General features: G+C 39.1%; 3 protein-coding genes and 1 long non-coding RNA gene across 15 annotated transcripts; 3 read left to right on the top strand and 1 right to left on the bottom strand.

The window, feature by feature from the left end:
• Positions 1–25: 25 nt before the first annotated feature.
• LOC124349397 (1-phosphatidylinositol 4,5-bisphosphate phosphodiesterase gamma-1-like) lies at positions 26–7191 on the top strand. 4 transcript variants are annotated; one of them, XM_046799964.1, is made up of 24 exons: positions 26–276; positions 511–581; positions 644–756; positions 1164–1283; positions 1351–1636; positions 1698–1859; positions 1935–2236; positions 2314–2639; positions 2715–3163; positions 3228–3591; positions 3673–3832; positions 3901–4082; positions 4156–4333; positions 4397–4483; positions 4540–4743; positions 4821–5068; positions 5132–5387; positions 5459–5573; positions 5647–5801; positions 5870–6011; positions 6084–6179; positions 6254–6297; positions 6430–6542; positions 6640–7191. In XM_046799964.1, exons 5-24 carry the CDS (start codon positions 1432–1434, stop codon positions 6806–6808), a joined length of 3957 nt encoding a protein of 1318 aa, XP_046655920.1. In that variant the 5' UTR covers positions 26–276; positions 511–581; positions 644–756; positions 1164–1283; positions 1351–1431; the 3' UTR covers positions 6809–7191. The 4 variants fall into 4 exon arrangements, with proteins under 4 accessions (XP_046655920.1, XP_046655921.1, XP_046655919.1 ...); XM_046799965.1 differs by having other exon boundaries at positions 429–581; positions 6430–6540; positions 6641–7191; XM_046799963.1 differs by lacking the exon at positions 1164–1283 and having other exon boundaries at positions 429–581; positions 1412–1636.
• Positions 7192–7357: 166 nt separating this feature from the next.
• Positions 7358–9809, top strand: LOC124350310. The gene is made up of 5 exons (XR_006920716.1): positions 7358–7502; positions 7820–7944; positions 8024–8112; positions 8179–9115; positions 9176–9809. It is a non-coding gene; the product is annotated as an uncharacterized LOC124350310 (long non-coding RNA).
• Positions 9810–10662: 853 nt separating this feature from the next.
• Positions 10663–14536, bottom strand: LOC124349569 (verrucotoxin subunit beta-like). Of its 8 annotated transcripts, none has more exons than XM_046800287.1 (6): positions 14373–14536; positions 14288–14310; positions 14016–14196; positions 11412–13960; positions 11107–11341; positions 10663–11047 (listed from the first exon to the last, which is right to left on the bottom strand). In XM_046800287.1, exons 3-4 carry the CDS (start codon positions 14152–14154, stop codon positions 12357–12359), a joined length of 1743 nt encoding a protein of 580 aa, XP_046656243.1. In that variant the 5' UTR covers positions 14155–14196; positions 14288–14310; positions 14373–14536; the 3' UTR covers positions 10663–11047; positions 11107–11341; positions 11412–12356. The 8 variants fall into 8 exon arrangements, with proteins under 8 accessions (XP_046656243.1, XP_046656241.1, XP_046656244.1 ...); XM_046800285.1 differs by lacking the exon at positions 14288–14310 and having other exon boundaries at positions 11412–11506; positions 11562–13960; positions 14373–14534; XM_046800288.1 differs by lacking the exon at positions 14288–14310 and having other exon boundaries at positions 14016–14216.
• A 175-nt stretch (positions 14537–14711) lies between these two features.
• On the top strand, positions 14712–17619 carry LOC124349758 (adhesive plaque matrix protein-like). Of its 2 annotated transcripts, none has more exons than XM_046800587.1 (5): positions 14712–14917; positions 15635–16101; positions 16171–16362; positions 16428–16500; positions 16570–17619. In XM_046800587.1, exons 2-5 carry the CDS (start codon positions 16084–16086, stop codon positions 17496–17498), a joined length of 1212 nt encoding a protein of 403 aa, XP_046656543.1. In that variant the 5' UTR covers positions 14712–14917; positions 15635–16083; the 3' UTR covers positions 17499–17619. The 2 variants fall into 2 exon arrangements, with proteins under 2 accessions (XP_046656543.1, XP_046656542.1); XM_046800586.1 differs by having other exon boundaries at positions 15632–16101.
• The last annotated feature ends 479 nt before the right edge of the window (positions 17620–18098 follow it).

Here is an 18098-nt window from a genome sequence, read left to right as displayed (position 1 = left end):
TTTAGCATTTTACATTGTTTGATTTTTTCCTCTTCGTGTTTTGTTTTTTGATCGCCTAGCGAGTCGTTCGTTTTTACATATTCGTTCTTAAAATTAATTAACTAAATACAATTTCACGTTTATATTAACAAGCATGTTTTGCACAAAAAACGGATTAATTGACTAACATTAGGAAGTGGCGCAATGTTATTTTTTTTCAGGATCTTGATTCTTCAATACGTACCGTGAATGGCGATTGCAAAATTCCATTGTGCTTCAGCTGCTTCACCTAATAAGGTAATAGACATTTACTAAGTTATTCTCAAGTCTAAATGGTACTACTAGAACAGATAACAAATGATCAAGTGCCGTAATCACAAGTTTGCAAAGTAGAATATTTGATTACTTTTTTGGTTTACTGTATCACTATCCATTTTGGTTTTTCCTAGGTTAACGATCCTGCTTCTAGAAAGGGCGCCTAACTTTATAGACAAGAATAATTATTTTTTATGACCCCTTTTTTCCAAACAGCTTGGAACTTGGAATTAAAATAGTGCAACATGGAATGGCGTAATTCGTTTCACCTTTCCCCGCTCAAGAGGGTTAATCAAGTTTTTAAAAAATTATTTATTGTGAAATTTCAAGTAATTCTATTCTGATACAGGCAAACAATCATCAGAAGGCATAGTCTTCCCCTTCCATCCCAATACCCAAACTCTTTTACAGAAAATTTGTTCGAGTGGTATCTTTTCACACCGCAAACACGTGCTGATTCCGGTAAGATAAAACTATTCAAATTTTTATTATCTGTGGTTTAAAATTTGTAAGGATTAATTTGTGCACGAGACAAAATTAAAAGATTTGATGTGACAAAGGGAGTCTTATCCATTGCTATAAACATGTCCATGAAATTTAAAAGCTTTTAGCTTCGCCAAGCGCCGTAGTCAGGGAAATCATCCGGGCAACGAGGAAATTGTAAATGTAAATAGGATCAGCGGACAAGTGGGTACTTTATGCTGAAATGAATTTTCCGTAAAATATAGCTTTTTTTTCGTGTGAATTAATTTTAAAAATTAGGAAAGCGTCGATATAGAATGTTTAATCTTCTGAATTTTTTAACTATTGACGGAGATTTTGCACTTGGAAACTGTCTTAAAAATAAAAATGTTTCTATAAATGTTTAGGCTTTCGCTACTATAATTGGAATAATTTAACTGCGACCAAAGACCGGACGAATGTTGGTGGGCTGACGTCCTGCATTTTCTTTTCTAACCTTGGCATTTTAAAAATGAGCGGAAATTCAGGTTGATAAAGAAGTTAGTGGTTCATAATGGTTCCCAGCATTTTATACCCACATTTCTCTCATATCAGGAGTGAATCACCAGGAAATTTGTCATAACCTGTTCTTCCTTTGTGATTTCTTGAAACCCAGAAACCAAATCGTTTAGTACCATGGTGACTTTTAACGACTTCAGTGATGCTGACTCGTTCTATGATCTGGAGAAAACTATTTCTCAGTTCGAGATTGGCACGGATGTCTTGAAAATTTTTAATAAGCAAGCTCCTGAAAAAAGGCATCTGTCCGTCAAGAGATGGTCCCGTCAAATTGTCTGGAACAAACTGGGAATGATCCAAAAGAAGACCTACGAAGGAATAAGTACAAAATTCATATTTTCCTGTTAAAATTCTGTTTCATAATTAATCAATTTGTCAACCAGTTGATTTAAGAGATGTCAAAGAAATCAGAAGTGGAAAAAATTCCAGCAACTTTGAGCTGCTGTCAAAATTGCAAATCGACAAGACTGAAGAACTCGAAGAAGCTCGATGCTTTGTCATTTGCTACACGCGCGAATTTAATATGAAAACCCTTTCTATCTGTGGTAAGTTGTCTAAAATCTAAAACTCTTTTTTTATTCAGAATACGACACACTGATATTAAAATACTAACATGACAGCCAAATCCGAAAAGGAGCGCGACGATTGGGTGAAGGGATTACGTAGTCTGACTCACGACACTATCAATGCTTCCTACCCGGTGCGGATGGAACGTTGGTTGTGGAAGGAATTTTACCGCATGACTTCCGAGAAAGAGAACGTCAATGTGAAGGATATCAGAGCCTTTTTGCCGCAAGTCAACTGTCAAATCCCCAAGACTCGGCTCCAAGAAATTTTCAGCGAAGTCAACAATCGGAGTGTTGGCGAATTATCGTTCGACGAGTTCGCATCTCTCTGCAATAAACTTACCTACGATGAAAAGGTAAAATGCTGGAATTCTGTCATGCATAATATTTTCGCCTATTTTCTAACTCGCCAAGTTGCATTTCTGCTTTGCAGATTTTCGATTCATTCTTTTCCAAATATTCTTCCGAAGAAAATACGATCACTCTTTCAAACTTCAAGGCATTCCTTGCGCAACAGGGTGACAGCAAAGCCTTTAAGGACAGCGATCTATTGATAGCCAACTTCATGAGAGATTTTACTAGAGATCCACGGCAGAATAACTTCGATCAAGATTACGAGAAAGGATTTTTTTGTGATAAAGAGTTCATTAATTACCTGTTTTCACATCACAACGAACTCTTCGATCCTCAACACAAGAGTGTCAATCAGGATATGACGCAACCTTTATCTAGTTATTGGATCGCCTCTTCCCATAATACGTGAGTGCAGAAATTTAATAACTGAATCATTTCCCTGATAACTGATCCTGTTATTTTAAAAAAAAATGAATTAAGGTATTTAACTGGTGACCAGCTGAAAAGCCCTTCAAGTTGCGATGCTTACGCCAGATGTCTAATGCAAGGCTGTCGCTGCGTCGAACTGGATTGTTGGGACGGTCCAGACGGAACACCGTTAATCTACCACGGATTACTCGGGATGACTTTGACGTCGAAAATCAGTTTTCTAGAAGTTGTGAAGACGATCAAGGAATACGCTTTTGTCGCATCATCTTTTCCAGTCATCTTGTCGATTGAGAACCACTGTTCGCTGCCGCAGCAATTGAAAATGGTCGAGATTTATGAAGAGGTGTTTGGTTCTATGTTGCTCAAGAGTCCAATCGAACTGGATGACGTGAGAATGCTGCCTTCACCTCAGGATTTGCAGGGGAAGATTATCGTCAAGAACAAAAAGCTACCCGAAAATTCCGGTACTTGTACTTCGCCATCTGTTTCTCCTAAAAATGGTAAGAATTTCAAAGTTTAAAGTAAAAAAATAATAATTTTATCAGTGTTAAATTGTAAAAACAGATGAGAATTTGAGGAAGATGACCGGCGTTTTGTATATGAGAGATAAGGCGAGTGCTGATTGGGTCTCATATTTTGTCGTGTTCAACGACACCAAAATGTTCTACATGAAATTCCAGTGTAAAGGAAGCGAGCCGGACGAAGAGGAAGAGGATGATGGGGAAGTGAATTACGTTTACCAGCAGATACCGGACGATGTTGTGGAATACGAGCTGCATTATAGTGAGGTCTGGTTTCACGGTCATATGGAAGGTGGAAAGTTCAAGGCAAAAGAACTTTTGGAAGAGTACGGACCCAAACTAGGCGATGGAACTTTCCTAGTCCGCAACAGTGGCAATCTAATCGGAGACTATACAATATCATTTTGGTAATGACAATTTTTCTTCTGATAAATTATTGATGGGGCTATTATGTGCCGCACGAATAATCCATCATCACGTTGCTCCAGGTACAAATCCAAAGTCGAGAACATCCGCATCAAGAGTAGAGTAGTTACTAGTCAAACTGGGAAACGGAAGAAAGATTTTCAGTTAAAGAATGGTGGACCTTTTTTCGACAGTTTGTGTAGTTTAGTCGATTATTACGAAACTAATCCATATGAAGCTCCAGTAAGTGAATGCCTCTATTACCTTTTTGCTCCACTAATACTTACTGTAAAATTTAATCGCTCCATCAGAATTTCAAAGTTTATTTCGACAAACCCGTTCCTCATTTCCGTACTCACGTGGGGAAAAACTGGTTCCACCCAAATATTGGACAGGCGGAAGCTGTCGAGTTACTTCGCAAGATTCCAATATCCGGTGCATTTCTCGTTAGATCCAGCGATAACGATCCGGACCAGTTTACTATCTCATTCAGGTTAGAAATGATCAAAGATATTTTCCAAAATTAAAATATTTAATTGTCTGTATTTGCTGTTGAGTAAATTCAGGACTGAAACGGAGATAAAACACTGCCGCATCAAGCAAGATGGTCGTCTATTCATGATTGGAAGAGCCCAGTTTGTTAGCCTTGTCGCTTTGATAAGCCACTACGAAAAGAACCCACTTTACAAGCAAGTTCATCTTCGTTTACCAGTGACGGAAGAGGCGATCCGCCATTATGAAAAGGTAATAAAATTCAGTATTAATGTGAATCACTTGTCAACTGAATGCCATTTATTTGTAACACAGAATACCCAAGCTGAAATAGCGATTTCGTGTTCACCAGAAGATCCTTCTAATTACATTGATTGCACAGCTTTGATGGAATCCATGAGGGTATTGCCATTAAAAGAAAACTTAAACCAGTTTATAATTTTTCAGTTTATCAATAGATATCAGTGAAAACTCTGCAGAGTTACAATGCTCGAAGGAAAGATGAGCTCAGTTTCCCTAAAGACGCCATTATCAAAAACGTGAAGAAGGTGGACACTGATTGGTGGCGAGGGGACTATGGGAAAAAATATCAGTGCCTCTTCATGGCTTCTTATACGGAAGAAATCGACTACGACGAAGGAATACGACACGAAGAAGAAAATGTAAATTGAATTAACAATTCAATACTAGTTATTAATGCTAAATTTGAGCTTTCAATAATGTTTGCTTGTTTAAAAAGTCCGCAGTTGGCATAACTAAAGGCTTACAGAAAAAAGACGCTTTCTTCGATATGACGGGGGCAACAGTGGAGTTGTTGAAAGTGCGCCAGTCAACGATTCATGGGTCGTCGGAGTCTGAGCAGCAAACAGTTGAGGGTGGAGTAATACCGAGGTGGATAGTGCTCGTAAAATTAGCATCCGAAACAGAAAAAATCGAACTAGGTGTGGAATCCAGGGAAAATGCTTTAAACTGGGCTAATGCTATCAGGTAAATAATAGGATAGCTAACGAACAAGTTATCAAGGATCTAATTGTTATTTCTTTTACCAAGGAACGCAAGCGGATGTGAAACGGAACCACCGTTTGATGAGCAAGAGAACAATGATACGATCCAGTTCAGCGAAATCGAAAATAAATACAGCATTGCTAAAGGACTCTCCGATATCATCGTCTACTGCCAGGCTACGCATTTCAATCAAGAACGTATCCTGAGCAAGGGTCGAAACCCTTGTGAAATGTCGTCCTTCTGCGAACCAGAAAAGCTGATGACTCAACAAGAGTACCAATTCTTTCTCTGGTATCATCAGGTATTTTCAGCATTAATTCACGTTTTTCCATTCATTAACTTAAAATTTTCTTTATTCTACTGTGTGCATAGGTGATGCTAAGCCGCATCTATCCGGCCGGTAAAAGGATAGATTCTAGCAATTACAACCCAGTTCCTTTTTGGAATGTCGGCTCTCAGCTTGTGGCTTTAAATTATCAAACACCCGGTATTACAGAGAACTTAAATAATTAACTTAGTTGTATTCGTGTTAAAGAATGAAATTTATTTAATATCAACAGACAGAAGTATGCAGTTAAACGAAGCCAAGTTTCTGCAAAATGGAAAATGCGGATATGTTTTAAAGCCGAGTTACTTGCGGGAGTATTCTAGTGACTACAAACCGTCTTCCGTTTGTTCACTGACTGATGAAACTGCAGTTTCATTCGTCGTGATGGTATGGAATTCAATTATGATTTTCAATTGCTCAGCTAAAAATTAACAAAAATTTTATCGAAAATTAAGATCATCTCTGCCCGTCATCTCATCTACCGTCCAAACGGCCTCACCACCAGCTTAGGAGTAGTTAGTCCATTTGTCGAGATTGAGATAATCGGCTGTGATGAAGATATGAAGAGCAGCAATAAGCACACCACAAAGACCATCAGTAAGATAAGAGAGTTAATGCGCATAATGATAAGTATTACTGTCTTATCTTTAAATTTATTTGTGGTCACAGCCGATAATGGTTTTAATCCATTTTGGGATGAATCTTTCCAATTTCATGTTTCGCGCCCATCATTAGCCTTTTTACGGTTTGTCGTCTATGACAGTGGTATATTTCTATTTACTTTGGTTAACCGATATATCTAACCTTAATTAATTTCAAATGGATTTTTTTTTCTGTAGATAGTTTTAGCGATTCCCGCTTCATAGCACAAGCCACATATCCGGTAATTCAAACGTTCACGACAATTTCTTTTCATGATGATTTTTTTACATGAAACTTCTTAGTCAACGTGAAAGTGAAAATTAACTTTGATTCTTTGGTTATTTATTGAATTACTCTTGAAATATTTACTAAGCTGTCGTGCATTCGTCGAGGATTTCGTAGCGTTCCGTTAAATAACGACTTTAACGACCTACTAGAAATGTCTTCCCTCCTAATTTTCCTAGATTACAACAAACAAGAACAGGTATTGTTTTGTAAATCAGCTACGGTAATATTTAAAAGTTAAAACCCACCCCAACACCGACTAGTGACTAGCAATTAACATGGCAAAAATAATCTCGCAGGTGGAACATAAACCTCTCAACACTGGCTATTCGAAGCTGCTACTAAGAGAGAGAACAATCAGACTCCGCGAATTACAAACCCAAAAGTCTGAAGTTGAAATGCGAGAGATCGAACTTTCGGTCAAAGAAGTTCGTACTGAATTCCAGAAAACCGAATTCAGGATATAGGAGATTTAAAAAACATATCGATTCAGGCATAATAACGAGTAATACAATGATTTGAAAGCCCTGCTGCAGATATGAGAGACTGCCGCCAACAGGTATTTAAGACGCCTTTAACCATTACACCAATAAGCCATGGGCGCTTATATACTTTATATTATTTTCTTGTGTAATAAAAATGCATCGTACTCATATGAAAATTTGTTAAGTAATAATCGTCTTGCAACTTCCTTATAGTTTGATAAATATTACCACACATTTTTTCTCTGCCACACAACATGGAAATCGCTGCGTGTACTAACACAAGCACTTTCGCCTTGCGGCACTTTCAGTTGGCAACTGAAGATTCGTTAAGTTCCTATTTAAGTAAATACACGCATTCTTATTTATTTGTACCCATAGTTATTCACTCTCGATTAAACGTCTATCAACATTATATCGTATTTCATTTAGCATTTAGCATTAAAAAAATAAATCGAATTAGAAAAGCCTCGAATTCAGCCACCAGGTGTCACTGAAACTTAGCATCAATGGCTGCTTCGTGCTTGCCAGGCTCCATGAACCATGACCACCATTCCGTTTGGTGCTTGAAAGTGCAAGCAGGAAGCATGTGGAAGTAAATTTCTTAGTTTGCCTACACAAGAAATTCTCTAAAGTAACTGAATCGTAAAGCCAGTAATAAGAAGACAATTCACAATTGGTATAAATTCACTCTTTTTGCATTTGGTCATTTTTTGTTCTTCTTTGTTAGCATGATAAATTGAGTATCTTTCATTTTACTGTTCCATGAGAGAATTGAAAACTTGAACATTATTCTAAAAACACTTTAAAATATTTAGTTGTATAGACAATGAATTGGCAATCATTTAGAAAAGATAAAACTACTAAATTTGTATTTCGAGTTTCGTCACTGGCAATATAATTAGTTGCTATTCGACTATCATTAGTTTGTTACTTTGTTGATGCAGTTAATTACTTTTTGTCTCATTTTGATGAAATACTGGTTTCTCATTTCAGCCTTTCAACCAGTGAATGTTTTTTATAAAGAATCCATGTTCGTCAAGTCAGATCACCAAACTGGAAAAGTTTCAGTGCTCCCTCAGACCTTCACATAGAATATTTGTATCTAATCTACACAAAATGTAAGAATAACCTATCACTAGAGTTTCATTTATTTACTGGTGTGCAAACCATTTTTCTAATCTTCTTTCTTAATTCTAGAATTTTTAAACTCGTGCTTCATGATGGGATTTGTCTCCTTTGGGCTTGATTAGTTTGCGAATCACAATGTTGTCTTCACTCATTTCCATGTAAGTTCTTTTACCAATTATTGTAACAATCTTCTCAATTTATACAACAAAAATTCTATGAAACAGGGTTTCGACATATCTGTAGGACTCCATGAGAGAAAAAGCACATGCTTAACTCTATACACAGCAGAAGGAAGTTGTTAAAGAATCGCCAACCAAGTAGCAAATGAAAAACAAGGGAATTTCGGACAAGCGCTGAAAATTATTTGACTGGTGTCGCCGAATAAACACTTGTACAGAGCAAGGAAGCATTACACAAGGAACACGGAGCTTCTGAATAACTCGAGCACAACAGCAGGCAAGAAGAAACACAACCTGCGCAGAACATCTCATCAGACACTTCAAACTGCTCTTGAAATTCCTCAATGCACGCCTAAATGCGTAATCGGGATGGATGCATTGGTTGACTTCAAGAACTACATTGACAAATTGTAGTGCCGTTCGCCCAAAGGAATTTATTAAACGTGGAAATTAACACGAGTTCAAGAAAGCTTGTACGACTGATGTGAACAATTTCGACCTGCAATTGTCTCAATCAACCCGATCTCTCCACGGAGCAAGTGCACATTCGTTTATCGCTAGCAAATGAAGGGCACTTCTTCCGTCGTTGTCCAGGGAGTTTGGATCGGCCCCTGCATCCAGCAACAATATAATTACTTTGAAGATTGAAGTCGGTGTGCAAGGAACTGCACACGCTTTCAGTAAGAGCCTGAGGTTTTCTGTAGTCCATCTGTTATGGGTGAAGACGCTGAGCGCGAGTAGATTCTCTACAAGGATATTCTCTTGTGCTGACAGGCTATCCATTTCATAAATTGATTGAAGAAGGCATTTGATGAGAAAAGACAGCTGCGATGCTCCCTCCTCTCGAAGTCATTTTGGATTCTTCGCTTGGACAATAGTGATTGTAGAATTTTCCCAAGAAGTTGCACGTGAAATCTAAGCAAACTAGAGGCTTCCAAATGTTAAAAACATTCCAACAACATGAAGAACTTCCATACCAACAGTAAAGTTTTATTCCTTTACTTGCATGTAAATTTTATTTAATCTGTTCTTTCTTTTCTAGAGTGTTCCAATTCTCAACAAACCTGGCACGTTTTTGAAGATTGAAAGCCTCTACGTTTGCATGGACTTCACGTGCAACTTCTTGGGAAAATTCTACAATCACTATTGTCCAAGCGAAGAATCCAAAATGACTTCGAGAGGAGGGAGTATCGCAGCTGTCTTTTCTCATCAAATGCCTTCTTCAATCAATTTATGAAATGGATAGCCTGTCAGCACAAGAGAATATCCTTGTAGAGAATCTACTCGCGCTCAGCGTCTTCACCCATAACAGATGGACTACAGAAAACCTCAGGCTCTTACTGAAAGCGTGTGCAGTTCCTTGCACACCGACTTCAATCTTCAAAGTAATTATATTGCTGCTGGATGCAGGGGCCGATCCATACTCCCTGGACAACGACGGAAGAAGTGCCCTTCATTTGCTTGCGATAAACGAATATGCACTTGCTCCATGGAGAGATCGGGTTGATTGGGACAATTGCAGGTCGAAATTGTTCACATCAGTCGTACAAGCTTTCTTGAACTCGTGTTAATTTCCACGTTTAATAAATTCCTTTGGGCGAACGGCACTACAATTTGTCAATGTAGTTCTTGAAGTCAACCAATGCATCCATCCCGATTACGCATTTAGGCGTGCATTGAGGAATTTCAAGAGCAGTTTGAAGTGTCCGAAGAATTGTTCTGTGCAGGTTGTGTTTCTTCTTGCCTGCTGTTGTGCTCAAGTTATTCAGAAGCTCCGTGTTCCTTGTGTAATGCTTCCTTGCTCTGTACAAGTGTTTATTCGGCGACACCAGTCAAATAATTGTCAGCGCTTTGTCCGAAATTCCCTTGTTTTTCATTTGCTACTTGGTCGGCGATTCTTTATATCTTCCTTTTTATGTGTATTGAGCTGTGTAAGCATGTACTTTTTCTCTCCTTGAATACTACAGATGTATTGAAATCCTCTTTCATTGAACTTTTATTGCTTAATCCGGTCAGTTCTCGGGAAGTGTGTGGTTTGGGAAGTTGTGTGGTTTGAGAATATCGAGCAGCAGTACGTCAGCAGGAGTCAATATAATTAATTAGCTTGTCTTCATCTTTCAGTATATGTTTTTGGCCGTTCGAGAATCACGTCACGTCCCAGATGTCTTTCTTCTGCTGACCAAGAAGACGGAGGCAAGTGAACTATTAGTTTTGAGGTAGAGGAAGGGATGATCTTCCATACATTCTGGTTTTTATTTTATAATACCATCATCTTATTTAATTCTTTTTAAAATTATCAGTTAATGTTTTCGACTGTAGGGATACCGCAATAGAACGATGACGACAAAGCTGATGCTTGTTACCGATCTTTTAAAAACTGCTCTTAGTTTCGCGGTGAAAATACCTATTATTTCTGAAAGAGGGTTTCACCCCGACACCCACACATTTTGCAAGATTTGAAATACTGCACAGTCGAAGTAAATCTAATTCTTCTCACTATATGTTGTCATTTTTTTTCAGATTCAGTTTATTTGTCGTAAATTCATCATCACGTTTTCATCAGTGTTACGGAAAGGCATCGAATCTGAAATTTTGTCTGCGGATCGACACCTGGTGACACAGGTCTTCACTTCGCCATGATACGACGCGTTGCTGCATGTGGGAGGAATGACTTCACTTACAAGGTAGGCTAAACTTAGTCTCTATAGATATAAGTTTTACGTGTTCCATATACCGTAGCTGATATTACTATACAGGCATCGCACAGTGGATTAACGTTTAATTCTTAATTTCAACTACTGTGTTTTCTTTTATAACAAAATCTTGTGAAAATGAAGATCCTGCGAATGAGCTTCCTTGGATTCCTGTAGAGCAAGCGTTGGTTGCTGGTGACTCAACATGTCGACCGATAATCCTGGAGAGTTAGAAAGGTGATATCATCATTCTGAAAAAATATTTACGGTTCGGTCATACATTCAGAGATAAAAACCACTTTCGTCCCTCCTTTTTCACCAATAGCTAACGGAGACTTAAAGAACGGAATGAATCGGTAGTCGAATATTTATTTGTTAGTAAAGATGGCCTCAGATCCAACAGCGGGGACTTCTACTGCTGGCTGATTAATTTTTTCACTGGTGACCGGTGCGGCCCGTGACCGGCGGTGCGCACATGTTGGTGTTCCAAGTGGGTTGCGTTCAATATCAATATTCTAGTTAGAAAAATTTATTATTTAAATTTTGTATTTGACTTGCTGTCCTTTTCAGGTCTCGTTCTCTGACCACATTCGTTTTTGGGAATGACTGCCCACTCTGTTACAGCGTTTATCGACGCTGCAAGGCCGGCATCTTCTTACCTTCCGAATCCGAGCAAAGAACTGATGGAGGAAAAAATCAACGTGGGCCCTATCTTTCTGATTGAGGTAAGCCTACCGTATTTTTCTTTGCGCATTTACTTAGCGGCTGCCCCCTTGTCTTCTTAGGCACGTAGGTTCTGTTGTTTGTTATGACCATATGATGTTACCGACGTTTCGATCTCTATCCACTTTCCTTTGACATTTGTGCCCTTTGTCAAAAGGTGTGATGTCATTTAAAGTCATCATTAAAATAAGTAGCTTTCGGTAGCTTTTTATTCCTAGAAATGTTTCGCCACTTCTCGACGATGGGACTTTAAGATGCAAGTGAGTGTTTGTTAGGCCGGCGTCATTCACACTCTTTTTGTTAACAAGGTATAATATTGAATTCAGACCAGCGCAATTCTCGTCTCGTTGAAATGGAGTGATTTGGCTTTGAATCATGTCCAATTAGCTCTTGAAAATGTTGTGTGTCGATTTGTTTTATTTAAAGGAAACAATAACGACCATTTATTTAAAATATTAGTCAAATACCACGTTTAGTTGGATGGATTTTCCTGATTTTTTACTCTGATAGATTTGAGTTTTGCAAGTCATTCCAGTACTGATTTAGTAATGAAAAAAAAAAACTTGATTTTTAATTTCAATTTTTGAATGACAACGATTATATTCAAAGTTTGATTTTAACATTTTTTAAAAAAGTCAGAAATATAATATCATGACCTACAGAGAAAAAGATGAAAATTATTTGAAACATTAGATGAAATCACAGTATTTTTAAAAACTGCCAGTCAAGGTCAAATTGATTTGCACTTTTTGATATTTGTCGTTCTGTACTTTGAGTTCTTAACCGGGAAATACCTTCGAAGAAATGCTATTCATACAATTGCAACATTTCAAGAACATCTTCGATCCTATCTTCTTCGAAACGATTAAAAATGCTTGAATGTTCGGCATCGCCCGCAATCAACTTTTTCTGCTTGAGGTAAATAATTATCGAAGAATGTAACGCGCAAGTTTCACTGTATTCTTCAGGTGCCGTCAAGGCAAAGGCGTATCTCTCGTCATTGGATTTTTCTTCGACTAGTCCGGCGAAATCGTTAACTTCCTTATCGATCCGTTTCATGATGTCCCTGTTCTTACACCAGAGCTCATCATTCTCAGAAATTTTAGAGTCTTCATTGAAACCATCCGTGTGCAGAGTCTGTTTCCTGAGTTCTTCCAAAAATGTTTCGTTTCTAGCTAACGGTGAAAATGCGAATTCGAATCCGTAAACCACTGGGTATTTTGTGAATTGCTCTTGCAGCCTTTCCGGCGAAGGGAAGAAAAGAACTTTGCTCTGATCTTGTCCTATTTTTTCTTTCACTTCATCTTGAAACCGCTTGACAGCGCACAGTTCCTCGTGCTTTTGCTTCAGCCATTGACTCAGGCGATTCGTATTGATTAAGTAATGAAATTGGTCATTCGTTTTGCTATCCAGCACTTGCCTGAGAAGGTCCAGTGCATTCTTGCCGCTGCGAATGTCGACGACCATTCTTCTCAGCATCTTTTTGAGCTGGTCACGCAGCGATGTTAGATATTGCTGGAAGTGTTGAAGCTTCTTTTGAAATGGCTTCATTTGCTGCGCCAGAGGGTCTCTCAGCAAGTAGTGCAGCAAATCTTCCACCTCTTGGTATTCTTGCATAATTCGAACGCATTCCGATGTTTGCGCAACACCAATTTCGCATTGAATGGCCGGTGCGCTTTCACCCACTTTCATCAACCTCAACGGGTAGAGCCACACAGCGATGGGCACTCCAAGGGGCTGGTTTCCGTCTGTGGCGTCTTTGGTCATCGATTGGGATGAAGCTTGGATTAACTGTCTGGCGAACTCGATGGCTTCTTCGTACGTCGTTGGCGTTTTGACATTTTGGGGTAGTTGAAAATCGGCTTGAAAGTGACACTCGATGTCATTTTCATTCCTGCTGCTCGTTCCTGAACTCTTTGCATTGACATCGGACACCATTGCATTGAGTGCGTTTATGAGCTTGTTGGCGCGGATGTTGAGCTCGCCACTAACTTTCTGCTCGTCCTCGTCACTTTCAAAACGTTTGGTGAAAGTAAAAGTGACGTTGGCACCGTACTGGATTTTGGTCACGACGTGGGTTGCCGTTCCGTTGTTTCCCGTCCTGGCAATGTCTGGAAAACGAATCTTTCCTTCATCCAATTGGTTCATGGTAAGCTCCTTGATTGCCGTCCGGTACTGACATATGACGTGGGTGCTAGACTCGCGGAAATGACTTTTCTTCTGGTTGAGATAAACCGCCGATCCTTTGGGCTCCACCATGCCCAGCAGGACACTGATTTTCAATGAACCGTTGACATCGAGGTTTCCGAATTTTTCCGTCAGCTTGTCCGAGGCGATCATCGAGAAACTTTTACCTTCATTGCGCGTGGTGTTGATAGTCTGCAAATCCTCATCTTTCCACAAAGTGTAGCCTGAAATTGCAGTCATAAATCGCTAAATCTATTAGAAAAAAAAAATGGCTTTTACGTGTAATATTAATGAAATGGTCTATACCTGGGACCGTCTGGTCCGTTCGGGCGTCGTAAAGAGTTCCCAACTTAAAGTTTCTGCCCAACGCATGCATTTCCAACACTTTTATAGATATATCATCCGTATCACAGTTCATTTTTTCTTGTTTTAGTTTTTACCAGTGTGATGTGAGCTGCACCTACAATTCAAATCGAATATCTATTGAGATTGAAATCATCTGGAATTGATCACAAGCGAATTAAATATCTTTCTTTACTTGAAAATTATACCATAAAATTTCAATGCTGTTTATCTATTTTTCAAAATCAACAAATTGCGTCATCCTGTTTGAACTTGGTGAAAAATTGGTGATACCTTTAAACTCAACAGGAGTGAATGGGCCACCGGAAGTTGTTTTACTGAAGAGATGGACGTGTTGGTACACGTTGTACTCACCACACCACTCTTGTACTGCGCACTTTACTTCGGCTGTGACCAGGATTCAACTGTCACTGTTAAAATCGACTAATCAATCTGTGAAGTCTTGTTTTGGCGTTTCACAATGATAAGTATAATCAGCATTAAATAGGAATGATACCGTCTCCATAGAAACCACATCACTTGCTGCGTTTGTAGCCAACTGAAGTCGTGTCGTCCGTCAACTTCAGATCCCTAATGTTTTCATACTGGTTCAGGATAATTTCTTTTTAGTCCTCCAACAAGGCAGTTAAATGTTTAGAAGGTTAGGATAATAGTGTTCTGAAATTAATTAGTATTAATAAACTGAACTCAACTGGTAGATTACAACTACTTGCTTCGAGTCCAACGCAGTCGAATGACGCGAAAAATGGGTGGGTTTCTAGTGGTTGAAATATCTCCAATGTAACATCCTGTTGGCACTGTATGGTTAGTTCCATCAGGTAATTTATTTTACCTTGTTATTTTGTTTACATTTCGTTTTGTCTCTTTTCACTTTTCCTTGAAAGCCAATCCTTCACGAAACCTGTGTTAGATTCCGATTAATCTATACCCTGCGGTTTGTGGGTTTTTTCGGGCAGATCCGCAAATTTATTTTTCCTCTACGTCCACCACCTACATACTCGTTTTAGTTTCACACGATCTATGAATTTCATTTTCTCTTCTGGTTTAAATTAATTTCTTGAAAATTTGGTCACAGGTTTTTTTTTTTTTAAAAAAAAAACACTTTCCTTGTTTGTTGATCGGCACCCTCTTCTTTCCCCCTTTTACCACGCCAGGTGCTTTTAATTAGTCCGTTGACAGAGCCGGGAAATTTCTCGATGACGAATGAAATGCACGTCAGTGACTGAATGGGTCTACTCGCTATTAATGTAATTGCGATATGTGTAGCGTAGCTCGTACCTAGTCGGCGTTTTTTTAAGTCAGTACAGCATGATCCAGGAAAAGAAAAAAAGCAACGCATGACAGATGCCATATCAGGAGAGAGTGGCCGGCGAGTTTCTTTTTTCGTTTTTAACTGCCAAACATTTTCTGCTACGAGAAAGATGAGGTCCCATTTATTTATTTATTTAACACCACGATGAAGTTGTCTGTAACTGCCTCAATTTTCTTTCACACAGAACCGGCTAATCACACATTATAACTATTTGATTCAGCAGGTGGGAGTCCCATAACACGCCTGAAGAGAGAAAAGATTTCAACGGGGCTTCTCTCTGCAAGTGAAAAGAACAGTGAAACTCGACCAGCAGATATACCTTATGCACGCTCAAGTGTGTATTGCATCTGCTTCGCTGAGTCGGAGAAAGACCTATAGCTGCGGGGATATAATATCAGTGCAGCACCAGCCGATACATAGGAAGAAAAAAGGAGGCGGGAACATCCATCAAGGAGAGAGACGGACATATTGCTGGTTTTTACGATCTCTTCGCCGGGAGAGAAATTTTTTTTTTAAAGAAGAAGAAGACAATATTACACACTGAATGGCCTATAAGCGTTGCTGCGGTTATCTCCCGGAGTCTTGGGTATATAAAGACATTTCGGTGCTCACCATTTCAGCGCAGTCTTTTCTTCGACTTCGCCTCAGCACCCAGCAACAACGTCCTCAACCATGAACGTCTTCTCTTTGGTAAATTGTCTTTTTTTTTTATTGTTGAATGAGTTTCTTTAAATATTTAACTGAATTATTACTATGCAGGCTGGTTTGGTCCTTGTGGGACTATTGGTCAATTCGTCGGCGGATGAGGTACCTTTCGACAAATTACGAGGATTTTTCCAATACGCCAATTTCCCAGCGGAAGGTGAATACGATTTTGGATTCAATCGCGGCAATGCCGACCATCACGTTTCGCGTCATGAGCAGTACAAAAACGACAACTTCCGCACCAAGGTAAGTCCCATCTAATTCTGTTAACCTATAAAAGCTTTAAAAGCTTAATCCAATTTTATTTTCAGGTCAAATGGGCTGATACTTATGATGGACATGGCGAACATGCCTTGGATTACAACCATGGACAAAACTATAAAGGCAACTATCGAATTGTTATTGGATTATATTCTTCTTTCTTTTTTTAATTTTGATTACTTTGTTATTAAGGCGATTATACATCGGATTACAAGCCCGATTTTAAGCCAGACTACGAGGCGAACTTCAAACCTGATTTTAAACTTGATTTTAAGCCCGATTTTAAGCCTGATTTCGAGCCTGATTTCCTGCCTCCGTTTAAGCCTGCTTTCAATTTAGAGTACAAGCCGGAGTACAAACCACAGTATCAACCAGAATACAAGCCCGACTACAAGCCCGACTACAAGCCGGAGTATAAGCCGGAGTACAAGCCGGAGTACGAACCAGAATACAAGCCGGAGTACAAGCCCGACTACAAACCGGAGTATAAGCCGGAGTACAAACCGGAGTATAAGCCGGAGTACAAGCCGAACTACAAGCCGGAGTACAAACCGGAGTACGAACCAGAATACAAGCCGGAGTACAAGCCCGACTATAAGCCCGACTACAAACCGGAGTACAAGCCTGACTACAAGCCGGAGTACAAGCCTGACTACAAGCCGGAGTACAAACCGGAGTACGAACCAGAATACAAGCCGGAGTACAAGCCCGACTACAAGCCCGACTACAAGCCTGACTACAAGCCGGAGTACAAGCCGAACTACAAGCCGGAGTACAAACCGGAGTACGAACCAGAATACAAGCCCGACTACAAGCCGGAGTACAAACCGGAGTATAAGCCGGAGTACAAGCCGGAGTACGAACCAGAATACAAGCCGGAGTACAAGCCCGACTACAAACCCGACTACAAGCCGGAGTACAAGCCTGATTTCAAGCTTCCATTTACGCTTGATTTCAATTCAGAGTTCAATAAACCGGAGTACAAGCCGTATTACAAGCCGGATTACCAAAACAATTATCAACAGGCTCCAGCGAGTTATGATATTCCCGAGTACAAGCCTGATGTCTACGATTCATATGCTTATGACAATCTCTTCGCAGCAAGCTCTTCGAGAAATTAAATTCATTCATGCTTTCAGAACCGTCGAATCATTTGTGTAAAAATGTTCTATCATTTCTATGTCGTTCTATTCACTAGTTGTTGTTTACAATTGGTCAAAATAAATCCATTTAGTTTTGTCGCAGTGCGTCAAAACGCTAAAAAAGCAATTTCCGGACAATTATTGTATTCAAATTGCGTGGAGTATTTCCTGGTGAAATAGTTTTTAAACATATTTATCATTACGACCTGATTGAGGACTAGAGGTTTTTGACATTTACGGAACTGCTGATTTCTCGGTTATGTTTTAAATATTTAAATTTTATCGATTAGTGATTTACACCAATCGGTCCGCTCATTTACTGAAGCAATTTACTGTAAGCTTGTAATATAACCCAATAATATTTATTGTTGACAATCGTAAAAGCTATGGTAACCGTGGGAATACAGTGTTTTCCCAGTCTCACTTATTATAAAGTACTCGGTGAACTAAAATTTGGAAAATTGATACAGTGAGTTGAGCTTTTACTGTTGACAAAGTGTTTCAGGGCATTCTAAACATTTATCTTTTCGCAAAATTTCCAATTGTCCTGGTTTAATTCTTCCATTTGAAGGGAAAATA

The sequence above is a fragment of the Daphnia pulicaria genome, chromosome 7 (genome assembly GCF_021234035.1).
Source record: "Daphnia pulicaria isolate SC F1-1A chromosome 7, SC_F0-13Bv2, whole genome shotgun sequence".
NCBI lineage: Eukaryota > Metazoa > Arthropoda > Branchiopoda > Diplostraca > Daphniidae > Daphnia > Daphnia pulicaria.
The sequence above is the reverse complement of the archived record's forward strand: the minus strand, read 5'-3'. Positions and strand labels throughout refer to the sequence as shown.

Excerpts from the sequence above, each read along its gene's own strand:
- LOC124349397 (XM_046799964.1), top strand. The coding sequence starts at position 1,432 with ATGGTGACTTTTAACGACTTCAGTGATGCTGACTCGTTCTATGATCTG. Across the intron at positions 1,637-1,697 it reads GAAGACCTACGAAGGAATAA|TTGATTTAAGAGATGTCAAA; the intron begins GTACAAAATTCA and ends TTTGTCAACCAG. Across the intron at positions 1,860-1,934 it reads GAAAACCCTTTCTATCTGTG|CCAAATCCGAAAAGGAGCGC; the intron begins GTAAGTTGTCTA and ends CTAACATGACAG.
- LOC124349569 (XM_046800287.1), bottom strand. The coding sequence starts at position 14,154 with ATGAACTGTGATACGGATGATATATCTATAAAAGTGTTGGAAATGCAT. Across the intron at positions 13,961-14,015 it reads CCATTTCATTAATATTACAC|GCTACACTTTGTGGAAAGAT; the intron begins GTAAAAGCCATT and ends CTGCAATTTCAG.
- LOC124349758 (XM_046800587.1), top strand. Across the intron at positions 16,363-16,427 it reads ACGACAACTTCCGCACCAAG|GTCAAATGGGCTGATACTTA; the intron begins GTAAGTCCCATC and ends TTTTATTTTCAG. Across the intron at positions 16,501-16,569 it reads CCATGGACAAAACTATAAAG|GCGATTATACATCGGATTAC; the intron begins GCAACTATCGAA and ends TTTGTTATTAAG.